At 38.3% G+C, this 17,918-nt stretch overlaps 1 protein-coding gene across 4 annotated transcripts in view; it reads left to right on the top strand.

Annotated features, from left to right (window-relative positions):
• The window catches only part of GPR155 (G protein-coupled receptor 155), a 59,477-nt gene that overhangs the window by 22,369 nt on the left and 19,190 nt on the right, over positions 1-17,918 (top strand). For all 4 annotated transcript variants that reach the window (XM_045196272.3, XM_045196274.3, XM_045196273.3 and 1 more), the window contains exons 11-16: positions 716-926; positions 4,899-5,003; positions 9,752-9,888; positions 11,365-11,460; positions 13,776-13,840; positions 15,334-15,471. In XM_045196272.3, the coding sequence (XP_045052207.2) occupies positions 716-926; positions 4,899-5,003; positions 9,752-9,888; positions 11,365-11,460; positions 13,776-13,840; positions 15,334-15,471 (752 nt within the window). The remainder of the gene's footprint in view (positions 1-715; positions 927-4,898; positions 5,004-9,751; positions 9,889-11,364; positions 11,461-13,775; positions 13,841-15,333; positions 15,472-17,918) is intronic.

Raw genomic sequence — 17,918 nt, 5'->3', positions numbered from 1 at the left:
TGTTTGAAACTCACTGAGTCTTCTTAAACATACTTATGAATTATATTTCCTCTGCTGTAGGGAAGAGTGATTCATTTAAAGCTATTTAATGAGTTAGCAGTAGTAATAAAAGCCAGGTTATTGACTTTAAATCCTGTAATAAATGTAAATTTCAGAACAAAGAGTATCTGTGAAAGTGTGCTTGAAAGCTATAGAGAAAGCGGCTTTTGGGACCTGCTGAATCAGAAATTCTCCAGGGGGTAGGCCCATGGATGTGTTTATTTAAAAACTTCCTCAAATGATTTTGATTTCTTACCTTTTTTTACTAATCTTACTAATCAGTAAGTATTACTTATAATTATTTATTTTTGGTATTATTACCATGAAAGAATCTCTAGTTGAAGTATGGTTAAACTCTGTATGAAAGCAAGCAAAAACTTTGAAGATAAAGGTCTGTAAACAGTTATTTAAATTGCAGACAAAACCATGGGATTGATGTATAGCAAAAGAAGAGTTTAGAAATCTCATATGATTATAAGCAAAGTCTTAATTTTTCTACAAGTAACTTACAGTCCTTCCATATACCTCCTCTTTTTTAAGAACCACTGTTCTGGAGCATTTATAGCTGTGAAGATACTGCATTTTCCACCAAAACAATTACCCCTAACTTACCCTGCTCAGATTAGGAAGATGGAATTGTGAAAAGTGGCTTAATGTCTTTTTGCAATGTTGGCAGATGATCGTCACGTCAGTCACCCTGTTCTGCAGCATTGCGACAGCCAGCATATCACTCATGTGCATGAACCGCAACACCCAAGCGGGGCGCTACGAATGTTTCACCCAGTCTCAGAACCGCAAAGCCGTGGAATCCGGGAACACTGCTTTTGAGGAGAGTCCGGTGCCAATAAATGAACCCTTACCTTTTACAAGTTCTATCCCAGAAACAAGTATGATCCTTAATATAAAGAAACTCTTACATGCCTGTATAGCATGCGTCCTAAATGTGTGGTTTAAGCGAATGTCCTTGAACAATCTTGAATATCACATGTATTTGTCAGATGAGGAACTTAAAGTCAATAATCGAAAGAGCTTACAAGTTCATTCATTCGATTCTTGTTTATAATTTTTTGTGTGAGGATAATCTTTTGTTCAACCCTAAACTTCCTCAGCCTTAGTGTTTTAGAAAAAAGTAACAACCAAAGGAAGGCCCTTTTTAGGAAACTAAGCGCCTACGTTTGTTAATGTAACAACTTGCGTCAGGCGAGCACCCTGGATAAAATGCCCAAGGAGGCCTGACTGAAGCGGGGTTGATGGTGCCAGTTAGGAGTTGGCAACCTTCTGTCTACAGGCCAAGACTGGTCAGTCACCTCTTTTTGTACAGGTTCAAGAGGTAAGAATAGTTTGTACATTTTTTAAGGGTTGAAGAAAAAAAATTTAAAGGCATATATTTTGTGCCACTTGAAAGTCATATGAAATTTAAATTTCAGTGTCCATAATGTTTTATTGGAAGATAGTCATGCTCATTCATTTGTATATGATGGTCTAAGGCTGCTTTCATGCTACATTGGTGGAGATGAGTCATTGAACAAGGACTCAGTCGTCCACAAAAATATTTATCATCTGGCCCTTTATAGAAAATGTTTAGCAGTCCTTGGTATAAGTGAAAATATGACCCTCACTAGTGACTTTGTTAATAAGTGTTAATGATTGTTGTAGGGTTTGCTTCAGTTCATGAAGGGAACTCAGCGATAGAATACACATTTTGGATTCACAGACAAAATATCGTGTTAGGAAGTATAAATGATGGTACATACTTTGATTAGAGGTTTTGTGGAGTCAAGAGATGACTAATCTCAAAACCATTAGTTGTTACTATCAATAAGTAAAAGCTAGAAAGAAAGAGAGCAAAAAGGGAGAAACGATTTTAAATTTTTTTAACTGTTTTTATGTTTTTTTTTAATTACTTTTGTTCAATTACAGTTGTCTGCATTTTATCTTAAAAGGAAAAAAATCCCACAAATCTAATAAGGCATTTTATATTGCCTTCCTTCTCCCCCTCTCTCTCTTTGTCTCTGTCTCAAATCAGAAATATATAGCCTCGTGATTAAAAACTGGGAATGGAAGCCAGGCTGCCTGGGTTCACACCCTAACTCGGCAGTTTACTGCTCTTTGAACTTGGGCAAGCTCCCTCTGCCTTGGTTTCCATTTCCGATGCTGATAACACCTCCTTCATAGACTGCTGTGTCCTTCTGCGTAGAGCTGCGGTTTGCCAAGTCCTGACTACACCATTAACCCTGCTTCAGTCAGGTCTCCGTTAATTTACTTTATTGATGGTGCTCACTGATTTGTTAGAGCTTTTGTGATTATATCAGAATTTCATCCTTTTGAGCCCTCTTGGCCATTTTCCCTTTTAAAACAGGAGTTCAAGAAGTACATTTATGTTTTCACTAAAATTTAAAAGCCACTTTTCCTAAGTCTAGAGTACTTTGCTGGTCATGCCCAGCGCCCTCTCCTTCCTCACTTTTTTTGTGGACTCGTACATTCATCCTATAAACCCGTGTACTGTCTGCTTTCAGTCAGGGCTTGAAGACCCCCATTTCCAGCTGGTTCTCTGGGCCTTCCTTTCCCACAGGTGTTTCAGAACAGGCTATAGAAGGCCTGAGAACATCTGTGGGGATCCCTAAACTAAGTGTCTTAAGCCCACAGGCTTTTGCTGCTACCTCTTTACATGTCTTAAAAATAGCAAAAATCTGTGCTATAGATGTTCTTTAAATGCTGCGCCATCATCCCCATCAGGCAAACTAGTTGGCACCTTCAGCATATATGAATGGAGAACCAGCAGACATATGTCACCTCCAGAGGAAACCCTCTGCAATGTTTATATTTTCCTCTCCTCTCATGTCACTTTCATAATTGCTTTTCACATTATCCGTATAGCCCACTGGACTGTAAGTGCTGGGACTGACTTGCCTGTCATGGCCTTAGCACCTAGCGTAGTGTCTGGCTTACTGTACGTGTTCTAAATATGTGCTAAATGGAGGATAGATGGATGGGGGTGGATGAGTTAGGCCATGATTTTGTGAAGCTACCCTAGAAACTGCCATGGCAAAATTCTTGTTTACTTGCCTATTCACCTGTGTTCCTAAGGTAAAGGTCTTTCAACCTGTCAGGTTATTTTCCTTTCCTAACTCCTGCTCTACTCTGCTTTGCTAGGCAGATAACACTTTAGATGTCCAGGATGGCCCCCGCAAACCTCAGTAATCCGAGATAGTTCACTCACCTCTGCCCCTTGGTACACATTTATCAGAGACCCATGGTTTTCGCATGTTATGGTGTGGAATTATGATTGAAAGGAAAATTAACCCATTTTAATATAAAATCAAAGTTTCAATTAGTTGAAGAGAAGGCTAGTGGGCTACTTATATATCCAACTTACGTCTGAAGGAAAAACTGCCTTAGTACAGCAGTTGTCATGGTGGCCATAATCTGTGTGTGTTTTCCCTATTCTGCGTCATTGGAGTGGGCTGGCTTTACATCTGCTAATAATTTTGTCGTAGCTGCTTTAAGCCTTCGAGTTTCTGAAGATAAGAGGGCTGGGCCAGGTGATCTCTGTATTTTCTTTTCTATTATTCTGTGGCTCTATTTTTAAACCTTGAGATAACATCATCTGAAATTTATGAAGACATTTTGTAATAGCTTATTATAGATTATAGTTTTCATGCTTGTGCAATCTGTTTTTGTTTGTTTTTAAGAACACTATTGAAGAATTAAAGCACATTATCAGTGAAAGGTTCAGCACAGGAACTATTTTTTCCGGCATATTTAATATTGTAGATTCCTGAGGTTCTGTTATAATCCATGTCAAGAAACACCGTGTCTATATGTGTGTGAAATGTTTTAAAGGACACTGCGTGCACTTCTGTGGCTAAACAAAGGAAAATTTACAGCTCTGGAGCAGATGTCTCAGTGTGACTTCTATAAACCAATCTACCTATAAACCAGCAAGAGATTTTTCAGCAGTGTGTTTTTGAAAAGAATATAATTGTTTTTACTACATCTTCTGAACTAGTAGGAAACACATTCTTGAAAGCAGAGAGTTTTGAGCTAAACCTAGAGGAGGAGAGTGTTTAGATGAATTAACAAAAGTGGTAAGTCCCTGTCAAACGAGGCCGGGAGACCAAATAAGTATGGGGTTTGTGGAGGCCAGGAGAGGATCGTTGTGAGCCCTGGCTGGTGTTGCTCAGTGGGTTGAGCACCAACCAGCCTGTGAACTGAAAGGTTGCTAGTTTGATTCCCGGTCAAGGCACATGCTTGGGTTGCAGACCTGCGAGAGGCAACCGGTCGATGTATCTCTCGAGCACGTCACTGTTTCTCTCTCTCTCTCTTTCTCCCTCCCTTACCCTATCTCTAATAAATAAATATACATTTTTTTAAGGAGAATTGTTGTGAAAGAAGGGAAGGGAGTTTGCTGAATAGCGGGAGTGGTTAGATAGGGAGAGAGGAGCCAAGCCCTTGAGAGCTTTCAAATTCAAGCAGAGGAGTTTAAATGAACTATTATAAGCAATAGAACACTTTAGGAAAGTGTTCAAATTCTTAGTTCCCAAAGCACAGTGGAAACTAGCCAAACAGCAAGGATAAAAACATTTTTCCTTGTCTCCTAACAGTGAGGGGACAATATGTAAAGGAGCTGATCCTCTGTCTGCCACTCTAAATGTTGACTTTTCTGTATAAGGACTTTGGAATACTTTTTTTGATAGATACCATGTGACATTTGTGTGTATATAAATGGATTTGTTTGTATTCTATGTTTGGTAGGTTGTTTGGCTTTTGGTTTTGGTTTGTTCTGTTTAGCATGTCTTGACATTGCCCATTTCTGTTATGATTGGGCTCGATCCTCACATGTTATGTTGTCTACACAGGTTGCTGCTCCTGCTCCATGGGAAATGGAGGGTCCTGCTGCATATCCACAGAGTCAGTAAGAAACATAAGCCCTAGTAGACCTGGGACTCCTTCGTTTGAGAAAAGTAAGTACCTCTGGGCTATGAGGATAGGCCTAAGGAACAGATGTTTCCTTATCCTTTTGCCTTACAAGAATACAGCAGAGCTCTGGCCAGATAGCTCAGCTGGTTAGAGCAGCATCCCAGCCTGCCAAAGATGCAGGTTCGATCCCCAGTCCAGACACATACAAGAAGCAACTACTGAATGCATAAATAAGGGGGACAATAAATCGATGTCTGTCTCTCCCTTCCTCTCTCTAAAATCAATTAACAAATAAATTTTTTTAAAAGAACTCTACATAGAATTTCTGTAGAAGCATACTGTTTTAAGATATGTGTTCTCAAAAAAGATGGGGGGAAGTACTAATAGAATAATCATGCATACATAGAATACTCAGTTAAAAAAATAAAGTTCTTATGATGTAGTAATAGGGAGTATTACACACCCACACATCAATTTTTCCAATAAGTTTAACCCAAGTGATAATTCCAGGGAGTTTGCCCTAAGCACCATTATTTTTTTGGTCTTTTTTCTTATTTTAGAAGCTGAGATTTCCCCTTACCCCCTGCTCTCCTTCCCCAGGGCTAGGGCTTATTAATTAGGGCTTAATTACATTTTGAATCCATATACTTAAAATATATCCTTTCTTATAAAAAGAAAAATCTTTAAAAGTAATAACTTTTTGGCATACAAAGCGACTGAATCACATTTGTGGTCTGAATTTCTAATTATTTAGAACAATTATTTAGAATACACTTATGTGAAGTTACAATGCACTTTTAGTTGATTATACTTCCTTATAATTAAGTTTGAAAGGTAAATCACAGAAAGTCCTCTTTTTAAAAAAATATATTTATTGATTATGTTATTACAGTTGTCCCATTTCCCCTCCTTCACTCCACTCCATCCTGCCCACCCCCTCCCTCCCACATTACCCCCCTTTAGTTCATGTCCATGGGTCATACATACAAGTTCTTTGGCTTCTACATTTCCTATACTATTCTTACCCTCCCCCTGTCTATTTTCTACCTACCATTTATGCTACTTATTCTCAGTACCTTACCCCTTCTCTCCCCTTCCCACTCCCCTATTGATAATCCTCCATGTGATCTCCATTTCTGTGGTTCTGTTCCTGTTCTAGTTGTTTGCTTAGTTTGCTTTTGTTTTTGTTTTAGGTGTGGTCGTTAATAACTGAGTTTGCTGTCATTTTTACTGTTCATGTTTTTTATCTTCTTTTTCTTAGATAAATCCCTTTAACATTTCCTATAATAAGGGCTTGGTGATGATGAACTCCTTGAACTTGACCTTATCTGAGAAGCACTTTTTCTGCCCTTCCATTCTAAATGATAGCTCTGCTGGGTACAGTAATCTTGGATGTAGGTCCTTGCCTTTCATGGCTTGGAATACTTCTTGCCAGCCCCTTCTTGCCTGTAAGGTCTCTTTGGAGAAATCAGCTGACAGTCTTATGGGAAGACCTTTGTAGGTAACTGTGTCCTTTTCTCTTGCTGCTTCTAAGATTCTCTCCTTCTGTGTAATCTGGGGTAATGTAATTATGATGTGCCTTGGTGTGTTTCTCCTTGGGTCCAGCTTCTTTGGGACTCTCTGACCTTCCTGGACTTCCTGGAAGTCTATTACCTTTGCCAGATTAGGGAAGTTCTCCTTCATTATTTGTTCAAATAAGTTTTCAATTTTTTGTTCTTCCTCTTCTCCTTCTGGTACCCCTATAATTCGGATGTTAGAACGTTTAAAGATGTCCTAGAGGTTCCTAAGCCTCTCGTCATTTTTTGGAATTCTTTTTTCTTCATTCTTTTCTGGTTGGATGTTTCTTTCTTCCTTCTGGTCCACAGCATTGATTTGAGTCCCAGTTTCCTTCCCATCACTATCAGTTCCCTATACATGTTCCTTTGTTTCTCTTAGCATAGGCTTCATTTTTTCATCTAATTTGCGACCAAATTCAACCAATTCTGTGAGTGTCCTGATTACCAGTGTTTTGAACTATGCATCTGATAGGTTGGCTATCTCTTTGTTGCTTAGCTTTGATCTGTTCTTTCATTGGCGCCATTTTTTTTGTCTTGGCACTCCTGTTAAGTAAAGGGGCGGAGCCTTAGGTGTTCACGGGGGCAGGGTAACGCTGATTGCTATGCTGTGATGCTGTATGTGAGGGAGGGGCGGAGAGGGAGCAATGGTACCTGCTCCACTCTCTGCCGGATTGCAGTCACTCCCTCTGCTACCCACAATCAAACTGGGCCCCTCTGGTGCTGATTCCCAAGTGGGTGGGCTTGTGCATGCTCTAGGCCCCTTTGAGTCTCTCCAACGAACTCTCCTATGAGGCTGGGAGTTTCTCCTGCTGCCGCCTCAGCGCCCACGGGTGTTTTCAATCAGAGGTTTGAGGCTTTATTTTCCCGTGCTGGAGCCCTGGGTTGCATGGTCTGCTTCGCTCCCCAGCTGTTCCTCCCGGTTTATCTACGCACGAATGTGGGGCCGTGGGGTCTGCCAGCTGCAGCCTGGCCTGCCGCACTCCACAATTCGCCACCTCGCTGAGTCCTCTAGCTGCTGCCTTGCCGTGAGTCCTCTCCACCCCCGCTACCAGTCTCTGCCTTTCCTACCGGTCTGGATGAATGTTTCTTCTTTATCTCATTTGTTGTTGGACTTCCATACAGTTCGATTTTCTGTCAGTTCTGGTTGTTTTTTCTTTTTAAATTGTTGTTGTTCTTCTTTTGGTTGTGCAAGGAGGCACAGTTTGTCTACCTACGCCTCCATCTTGGCTGGAAGCTCAGAAAGTCCTCTTTTTAAATGAAGCATATGTCAACTGTATTGTTGCCAAAGGCATTATGTTTTTATACAACAAATGTTGTGAGGGTTGTAAGAAATAATGTATGCAAATCACTTAGCACAGCGAGTGGTGTTCAAAGTAAATGCTCACTAAACACCGTAGTAGCAGGAGTAGTTATTATCAGGCAGTGTTCAAATTTGGCCGTCATTTGCTGACTAGAAATGAATCTTAAATAGTACACTTTGCGTTTCCATAGAAAGAAGTAAAAGTTTATCAGATGTTGGACCTTCAGTGACTTTCTGTGGGGAAACTGATTTGGGCATTCAGTTAAAACTGTCTTTCAGTTTTTACATGTATACCCCTATTCTAAACTAAAGTTTCTTTATGTTGGAATTTCCAAGGCTTTCCGTCTTATTTTTTCCTCCCTATACAAAATACCTAATAGTAAAGCCTATTGACAAATTTGACATGTACTTTAACATGGTTTTTTTTTTTTTTTGCCTCTAGAAATCTCCTTATGCTGTACTTCTCTGTCCTTTTCTTCATTAATAATCTGATTGTTGAAAACACCAGGAACTTCTTAGATTCTCTTACCATATTTTGCGAAAATATAGAATGGAAGCCATCATAAATGGACTTTGTCTGCTCACACAATTTAGTATCCTTCCTAAGCCTAACATGAAGTCTAAGGGAAATCAAACCATGAATGAAAGACAAATTTTAGAATTCAATAATATAATTAATTGCTCATCCCTAAACACTGGCACAGCACAAAGACAAAATAAATATTACAATGTCTAAAAAAGGCAAATACAAGATACTGAAATTTATTTTTATCCATCTTATAATATTCGTACATATATTTTAAGACCAGGTTATTATATGTACTGCAGAATTTTTCCTACGCCAAGACAGACACAAATTTATAATTTTTACTAAAATAGGACCACACTACAGAGGTAGTTTGGCAGCCCACATTCTTTTCACCTAGCAACATTGTGACCTTCCCCCATGCCATTAGCTATTATACTATTCCATGTGTAATGCTTTGAGAACATATGTCTTTTTCTAAAAAATGGCTTTAGGAAATAAAATTTTAATTGTTAGCTTGAGGTTAAGAGCTTTAAAACTGTGTTTTAGTTATTGACTTTTTGAAACAAGACTGTATGTTAGCACTGGCTGGTGTGGCTCAGTGGATTGAGCTCCAGCCTGGGAACTGAAAGCTTGCCAGTTTGATTCCCAGTCAGGGCACATGCCTGGTTTGTGGGCAAGGTCACCAGTTGGGGGCACTCGAGAGGTAACTGATTGATGTAACTCACAGCACATTGATGTTTCTCTCCCTCTCTTTCTCCCTCCCTTCCCCTCTCTCCAAAAAAATAAATAAAATCTTAAAAAATAAAGACTGCGTAACATCTATTTTGTAAAAATGTTTTCCCCAGCTTTTGGTGCCATATATAGTGGAAGAAAGGTGGGAAAGCAGGTTGCTTGGGAAAGACCCCTAACGTCCCTTTCAGGCCAGAGAAGAATCATGCCTGTGATTTGATTTGGTTCCATATGTAAATAATGTGTATATTTTTTGTTTGATGCCTTAAACATCTTTCCTAAGGCAAATTTTAAACTCTTTAATGAAAGGCAAGTGGTAGTAGTAAATTTGTTACCCATTGGCCAAAATAGGGTATTCGTGACCAATATGTAGATTTATTACAGGTGAAACTTGATTTACTAATTTAGCCTTAAAAACGTATATACATATTACATTGTTGAGTAGTGTAGAAGGGAATTATTGCATACTACTCATGTTTTTTCAGACTAAAAATGCCCTACAAGTAGAACTCTCCTGAAACTACATGAAGGAGTCTTCCTCAGATTTCCTCTAAAATAATATACTGATTCTGAGCTGAATGTGCATATGTGGTGGTTTGCTTAGGAAGTCATTATGAATTTCAAGTGCATTCAAATAAAAAGCTCTGATTACAAATTGTTGCACTTACTGTTTCACAGATGATCATTGTGTGAGTCGCTGTAACTCCCAGAGCTGCATATTAGCCCAGGAAGAAGAGCACTATCTACAGAGTGGAGACCAGCAACTGACTCGACATGTGTTGCTGTGTTTACTTCTCATTATTGGCCTGTTTGCTGTAAATGTTTCTTCTGATTTTGTTTTGGGGCCATTTCTTTAAATGTTTGGCAAAGGTTTTATTCAGGCATCTGGGAGAAACTTAGTTACTACTTCCCAGGGGGGTGGCAGTTAGGCTGTCTGAATCCTAATCTTGAGCTAAATGTTTTTGGGGGAAAGAAGAATGAATAATTCACATTACTCTGTTGCCTAAATGTTCCAATAGCTTATTTCACTTCGAATCACTTTCTCATTCTATACTCTGACCCTGGAATTTGGTAAGGCGAGGTGTTTCTGTGATGTGTGCAGGGCCACTTATTCCTAATGGATTCCTTGACTGACCTCGGGGGAATGCCTATGTGGTCTCTCAGAAGATATTGCTCAGATCAGTCAACTTTAAAAAATATTTTTTAAATTATCAAAATAATATAACCACTTCATATAATGCTTACAAAATAAAGAAAAGAGAAAAAATATCCATCATACCACTATCTTCTATTTTTTAGTTCATTTTTCATGGTTCTAATCATACATACAGATTTATATCCTGCTTTGTCACTTAAGTCAAGCATTTTCATGTTGCTACATAGTTGTGCATAACCATTACTTTAAATGGCTCCTCAATAAACCATAGGGGACATGTATTATATAGTTAACCAATTCCTTATGGATTGTTCCTAGTTTTTAAAAATGCTCTAATACACATCTCTATACAGTATATTTTCTTACGATTGATTCTCAAAGTTGGGAAAACTGGATCAAAGAATATATGTAAATGTTTCTGTGCCTTTGGAGGCATTTTACTAAATTGTTTTCCAAAGGAGAAATACAGATTTGTGAAGTATTCTCACCAACATTGACTATTATATTTTAATTTGATAATTTTGTAGGTAAAACATAGCACTTTTTTTAAATGTATTTTTTTACTACTAAAGGGGGTTTTAAATGCTTTTATATCCTCTTTTGTGAATTGTCAGTTATTTTTATATAATTCTTTGAGAAGGTTCAAGAGTAACTTGCCCCAAGGTAGGAAATGGACCATATAATCCATGAGGAACCCCTCTTAACGTTTTCACACTGGGATGCTACCTACACAGGATGGTATCAGCCAGCACCATTGTAACTGCTGTTTAAGAACAAAAATCAAAAAGAAATGCTGCCAAGAATTGTTGCTTAGTGATGTGATTGTTTTCATTGTGTAAAACTAATTTTAAAATCAGTCCTGTCTTAGGCTAGTCGGCAGTCCTGATACGTTATGTAAGCTTCTGTATTATGGCTTATGTCTTCTTCAAATCTGATCAGAATAGATGATGTTTGAGTGACATCTGTCAAGAGGAGAAGTTGAAACCTCTTGTTTGAAAGACAAAGCCTCTGTATTCTTGGTGTTTTCCCCCTTTAGTGTTCTTCTTCCTAATTATTAAGTAGGTAAGTTATTGTTCTGTTAGAGAAGTGATTAGCTTGTTTCATTTAAAAATACTATTTTCTCCTTCCATTACAGAATCTTTCCAGTTGTTTATGGTGGCTATTTAACCAAGAGCCTGGAAGACTGTATGTTGAGCTACAGTTTTTCTGTGCCGTGTTTAACTTTGGCCAGGTATTTATTTACTGAGAACTCTGAGGGGTTTTTGTTTGCTTGGATGGGTTGATTGGGGCAAGTGCGGATGTTGTTTTCTTTTAAATCAGAAGGGTTCAGTTTGTTTGCCAGCTGCTGGTGTGCATGACAGCTGACAGCTGCTGCCTGTCTCCAAGTAGAGATGAATTATTATATTGGTTCAAGTCATCAGAATGCACACTGAGTGTTATAGTCAGAAATAGGTTTTTTTTTGCTTTGGTTTTAAGATAATGATAATGTAAGCCGTGACAAGATGTTCCAAGCACTTTCTAAACTTCGTTGTGGTCTTACTAAGTCACTTTGGAAAAATGATTTATCTTCTGTGAGCCTTTAGTTAGTTTAGTCACTTAAATTGGTTTACACTCTTTTATTTACATTTTGATAAAGGTTTTGATATTTCTTGACCAATAGGTACTTAAATTTTTTCTAAAAATTATAAATCGGTGTATGAGTAAATTTCAGCCAGGTATAGTTATCACTCATCATTCCTTGAGCGGATGCGCTGTACTGCCCATTGTTAGGCATTTTACATTCACTGTCTCATTAAATATCACAGTACTGGCAAAGTGGACATTATCATCCCTAGTTTAAAGATTAGAAACTCAAATTCTATGAAGAACTAATACAATAGTGCTGTTATCTTTATGTCACTTTTAAAATGGGTATTTAAGGATAAATGGCATTTTACATATTGGGAAAATGTTTTTATGTGCAAATTTTGAAATTTGATTCTATATTCAATCCCTTTTTAATTAGACAATAGTTGTCCCTTGATTATCAGGTTGAAAAGTACTGTTTGAAATTATTGGGTTTGCCTATTAAATCTAAAATAATTGTTCATATGAGTTCATTAACATTTATCAGATGTTCCTGCAAGTTTTTCCCTAACATTAATTTTTTGAAATATTTTGAGTTTGTTTTGCCATAATTGTGGGAGCAAAAATGGCCATGTCTAGGTAGACAAGTGACCTCAGTCAATTTATTACAGACAGACATGTGCACCCAAGGGCTACGTGATGCCCAACTTATTTTGGGATACTGTTTAAGGTGAGATTTTGTGCTTAAGAAGTACAAAATACTAGGTTGAAAAATCATAGTCTCACTCAGCATTTTACATTTTTTTATCTTTGCCTGAGGACATGCTTATTGATTTTAGAGAAAGGAGAAGGGGAGGGGGAAGAGTGGGAGAGGCGGAGAGAGAGAGAAAGAGGGAAACATCAAAGGTTGCCTCTCATGTACACACCCCAACTGGGGACCATATCCGCGACCTAGGCTTGTGCTTTGGCCAGGAATCAAACCCACAACCTTTTGTTTGTTTCATGGGATGAAGCGTCAACTTCAACTATGCCACACTGGCCAGGGCACAGCATTTTGCATTTTTAAAGCCCACTCCAAGCTGAGCCTTCTCAGAATGGGGACTGAGAAAGCGTCACAAACAAAAGCAATACCAGGGATGTTGCATTTGCAATGCCCCCTCCACAGCTATGGCTCAAGTGCTCAAAGGAGGGAGGGAGAGATACCACAACACCCCCCCACACACACACTCACACCCCATTTTTTCTCTTGGGGAGGTATTGAGGTGGTAGTCAGATGATTTCCTTTTGGTTATTTTTAGTTCCAGGTAAAGAAGGGTATGTCCTTCATATAATATATTGCATTCGCCATCCCACCTCCGCCTGCCGCCCCGCACTTACAGCCTTATCCCACTGTGCCTGACAAATGGCAGTTCCCAACCTCCTGTCTCCATCTTCGCCCTGACCTGTGGCTGGTGATATCTGGTGCCAGTTTGCCTCATCACCCCCTTTCCAGCCCTCTCCCTAAGCACTAGCCAGTTTCATTTCACATACATTTTGTTCAGTTGCTGCATTACATTCAGATACTGCAGCATTTTTAAATTCTGTAATTTCTGAAGTTTTGGCAGAAAAATAATCAGTAAATACTTAAGTACAATGTGAAATATGTTCTTTTGAAAAAGGGAAAAACAAAGACATAGAGCCCTAAACGTTTTTGGTTTTCATTTTCTTCAGTAACCTAGCACACACACGTGGTTGCTCAGCACTGGTTTGTATCGCCCATCGTAATTAGTAGGATGTATGACTGGGAAGAGACAGCCAAGTGTCATACCTGCCTACAGGCACTGAATTTTACATAGAAGCCTGCCAGTGTGTTCCATCTAAAATGTTGCTCTGATCTTACAGGTTTGCTTCCCCAGCACTAAATTTGGAGGCTTCCATAATTTCTCTGTCTTGAAATTTTACTCTTGTATTCATAAAGTCTAACTTTTTTTTCTTCCATAGGGATTTATTTCCTTTGGCATCTTTGGATTGGACAAACATTTAATCATCCGACCTTTCAAAAGAAGGTAAATTTATTTGGAAAAAAATACGTACCTGTAACAGTAATGAGAAAGCCATTTTTAAACCTTTAGTTAGTAACTGCTAGGAGACCACAGAAAGGGTAAGCTTAACACCACAAAAAGGTTATGTGTTGATTCACGTATTTGTTGTAAATAATTGCAGAGAAGATATGGGAACTGTTACCAGTCCAACATTGTAATTTGCATTTTAACAAGAAATGATGGATACTGGCTTCTATCTGTGCCATTAACTACATAAAGTAAAATGAAACTTGAAAATTTATTTAGAAATGAAATAGGTGATGTGCCCCCAAAGGTCTCTATTTGATTATCTTTCTCCTTTGACAACCAGATTTCTTTATCAAACTGACAATTTATAGAAAACTCATTTTCTTTGTAAATTTTGGGGTTTTCCTTAGCTTGGTGAAGCTAATGCATTAGCTTTGAATTCAGCTCAGGAATTTCTTTATGAAAAATAATGAAGTGGGGATACTACAATGTGAGGGAGAGAGAAATAGGTAGGGTGGAAGGGTTACAAAGCCTTGAACTTCTTCATTTGTTTTCGAAGTCAAAATTAGTAGCAACTAGAAGTGCTAATGGAATTTCTCCTACTAATGATATCAAAAGTGCCCAGTAAATGGTAACTGTTCTTTCTTCTCCTTCTTCTTTTTCATCATCATCATCATCATCATCATTATCATCATTAAGATATAGTTTCTAGGGCCATAATCCTTTTATCAGAGAGGAAAAGCATAATAGGAAAGTCACTGAACTTAGTTACCAGCTTCATAATGTTGATAAATTATAATAGTTGACAGATTTGCCCTGGCTGGTGTGGTTCAGTGGTTTGAGCACTGGCCTGTGAACTGAAAGGTTGCTGGTTCGATCCCTGGTCAGGGCACATGCCTGGATTGTGGTTGCGGGTGTGCAAGAGGCAACCAATAGATGTTTCTCTTGCACATTGTTTCTCTCCCTCTCTTTCTCCTTCCCTTCTCTCTCTTAAAGTAAATAAATAAATAAAATCTTTTTAAAAAACTGTCAACCGATTTATTGTCTGGGCTGGCAGAAACAGAATTGTTCTGAATTCCAGATCCCATTGTGTCTCTTGGGTACTGCCGTTGGAAAAGGATTAAGTAAAATAACTGATCTTTGTAAGTTACTTTTGCATTTCAAAGAGTAGAATGCAGAATAAGGAATTTCATTTATGATAGAAACTGAAATGGGTCACACATGTGTGAAGGGTGTTCGATAAAATGTCCAGAACAATTTTATAAAATATCCCCCCTCTCCCCCCCCAACCCTAGCCTGCTTTGAATAGGAAACCAAATGCAGGCTAAGTATGTTTCTGCTGCAGGCATGGATAATGTCTGGGTGTTGTAGATGACAGCTTTGGTAACTGACAGCTTTGGAACAGCCATGGTGATGGGGTAATAAGCAGGAAGGGCTCTCTCAGTGCTTTTCTTTCCTTAAAAACAGTCTCCTTAAATTTTGATTTTCAGACTTGGATTTCTATGGAACAATAAAGAAACAGCAGAAAACAGGGATTCTCCTGTTCCTGAGGAAATAAAAATGACCTGTCAACAATTTATCCATTATCACCGTGACCTCTGTATCCGAAATATTGTCAAAGAAAGAAGGTAAGTATAGGTTCCAGATAATTATATTTTAGATGATAATTTTGGTTTATAACAGGTTAACTAATATGGTTGTGACTTACTACATGATTTTTAAATATTAAATACACATGTAAAAGTTAAAATAGCTATGGGTCGGTTTGTATTTTAAGAAACAGCACATATATAAGAGCCATTACCACTTGTTTTTTATATTTTTAAATGTCCTGTAACTTCTGATTTTCATGTAAACTATGAAAACTTTAGAGGGACCAAAACGTACTTGAATATTAACATTCACTTCGTGGTGACTCCTAGTGTCTCTCACGAACCCTGAGACACATTGGGTGTAGAAGTGATTTTGTGTTCCCCATCTCCTAGTGGTATGTTGTTTCGTATTACTAATGGCATTGTCAAGAAAATGCAATTTCTGCCTCTTCATTAATTCTGCTGCTTGTTATTTACAATAGCCAAGATATGGAAGCAACCCAAGTGCCCATCAAGAGATGAGCAGATAAAAAAGGTGGTGCATGTAAACAGTAGAATATTATTTGGTCATAACAGAGAATGAAATCTTACCATTTGCAACAGCATGTATGGACCTAGAGGGTGAAATAAGTCAGACAGAGAAGACAAATACCCTATGACTTCATTTATGTGTGGAATCTAAAGGACAAAATAAACAAACAAAACAGAAGCAGACTCAGTTGCAGACTGATGGTTGCCAGCGGCAAGCAGTCCTGGGGGACTGGGTGAAAAAGGTGAAGGGATTGTGAAATACAAATTGGTAGTTACAAAACAGTCACAGGATGTGAAGGATAGCATAGGGAATACGAGTACACTCAGTAATGTTGTAACTATGCATGGTGCTAAGTGGGTATTGAAGTACCAGGGGCTCACTTTGTGAAGCATATGACTGTCTAAACCACGATGCTGTACACCTGAAACTAACCCAAAATAGTACTGAATGTATACTGTAATTGAAAAGTGAAAATTAAAAAAATTAGAAAGCTTTACTTTTTAAAAAAGTTTTAGGTTCACAGCAAAATTAAGAGGAAAGTAGAAAAGAATTCAACTAAACATTTTTTATTCTCATCTAATTTCAGAATCCTCTGTCTTCCTCAGCACATAAAACAATTTTTTACCATTTGTACCACAGTTTAAGTTACCATGTGGAGGACAATAAAAACCACTCTTGACCTTGATCTGTGCTTTCCAGTAGTGTGACCACTTGCAGCTGTTGAGCTCTTGAAATGGGGCTAGTGTGATGGAGTAACTGACTATCTACTTGTAGTTCTTACGTTTAATGAACTTATATTTAAAACTGAGAAAAAATAATTCTGCTTATTTTTCACCTCAAGTCCTAATCTTCAGTCTGTGACATCACATTTTTTCTTCTCATACTCAAGATAATGGAGTATGCAGCAGGAAACCAAAAACAACTGTTACCAATATTGTCAGCTGAAAAGAAAAAACAAAACATCTTTAAAAAACCAAATACTTTGATGCCTATGAAAATTTAAAAATTTATGAAAATTGAGTACAATACAATTACCATTTTCTCAGTGCTCGAAGGTAGCGCGGTAGGCTGGTGGAAAGAGGACTCACTGTGTGGGGACTGATACTAGAACTCAGCTCCTGGATCTGCCACTCACCAGCTGTGTGACACTGAGCAAGTTCAATTTTCCAAACCTTGGTTTTCCTCTTTTAAAAAATATCTGGGTCTCAGGGTTATTCAAAGTCAGTTTCTGGAAATGGGAAACTATGAAGAAAAGTTAGTTTCCCACCTTTAAAGGGACCAACATGATTATTTCAAAAACCTGTTTTTTAAAATTAAAAAAGGGAACGCCAGGTTAGGTCCGCCAGGCCCACTGTGATTGCCTACTGTCAGGAAGCACAGCTCTTGCCGTTTGCAGGGCGGGCAGGCTTCCTGCGTCCCAGGTGGGATCCCAGGCAGCTGACCGGGCCCTGGCTGGTAGTGGTGCCGCCCTGCAGCCTGCACAGTGGCACATTCCGTGCCTCTCTGCACAGTTCCGGGAGTTGTGGCTGGAGCTGTCTGATCAGTCTTTGGGAAGCAAATATTATTCCCTTGGTGTTGAATAGATGATGTTGGGGTATAAGTTAAAAATCAGCAAGCAGGAAGAAGGCTCAAACTTAGGCTATAATATTCAGGCTTCTTGTTGAAAGTGATGTTTTTAGTGGCAAAGCATAAATTAAGATATCTTACTCCTTAAGTAAAATACCAACGTTAAAATATTGTAATTTTATGTACTTCAGGAAAATTTTCATGTATGTTAACCTCTTTTCTAATTTTTATGTGAAAATACAATGTATATTCATTTGTGGTTAAATGTCTTAAAATTTTTGTCACTTATTTCTCATTTTATCTTGACTTTCGCCCACTGTTTCCTAGTGTCAAGCACTTGGGGTCTTACCTTGACTGATGCTTCTGAACAGACTCATGTAGTCAT

This window comes from Desmodus rotundus, chromosome 2 (assembly GCF_022682495.2).
Source record: "Desmodus rotundus isolate HL8 chromosome 2, HLdesRot8A.1, whole genome shotgun sequence".
NCBI lineage: Eukaryota > Metazoa > Chordata > Mammalia > Chiroptera > Phyllostomidae > Desmodus > Desmodus rotundus.
Note: the sequence above shows the minus strand (reverse complement) of the source record. Positions and strands in the feature narration are given on the sequence as shown.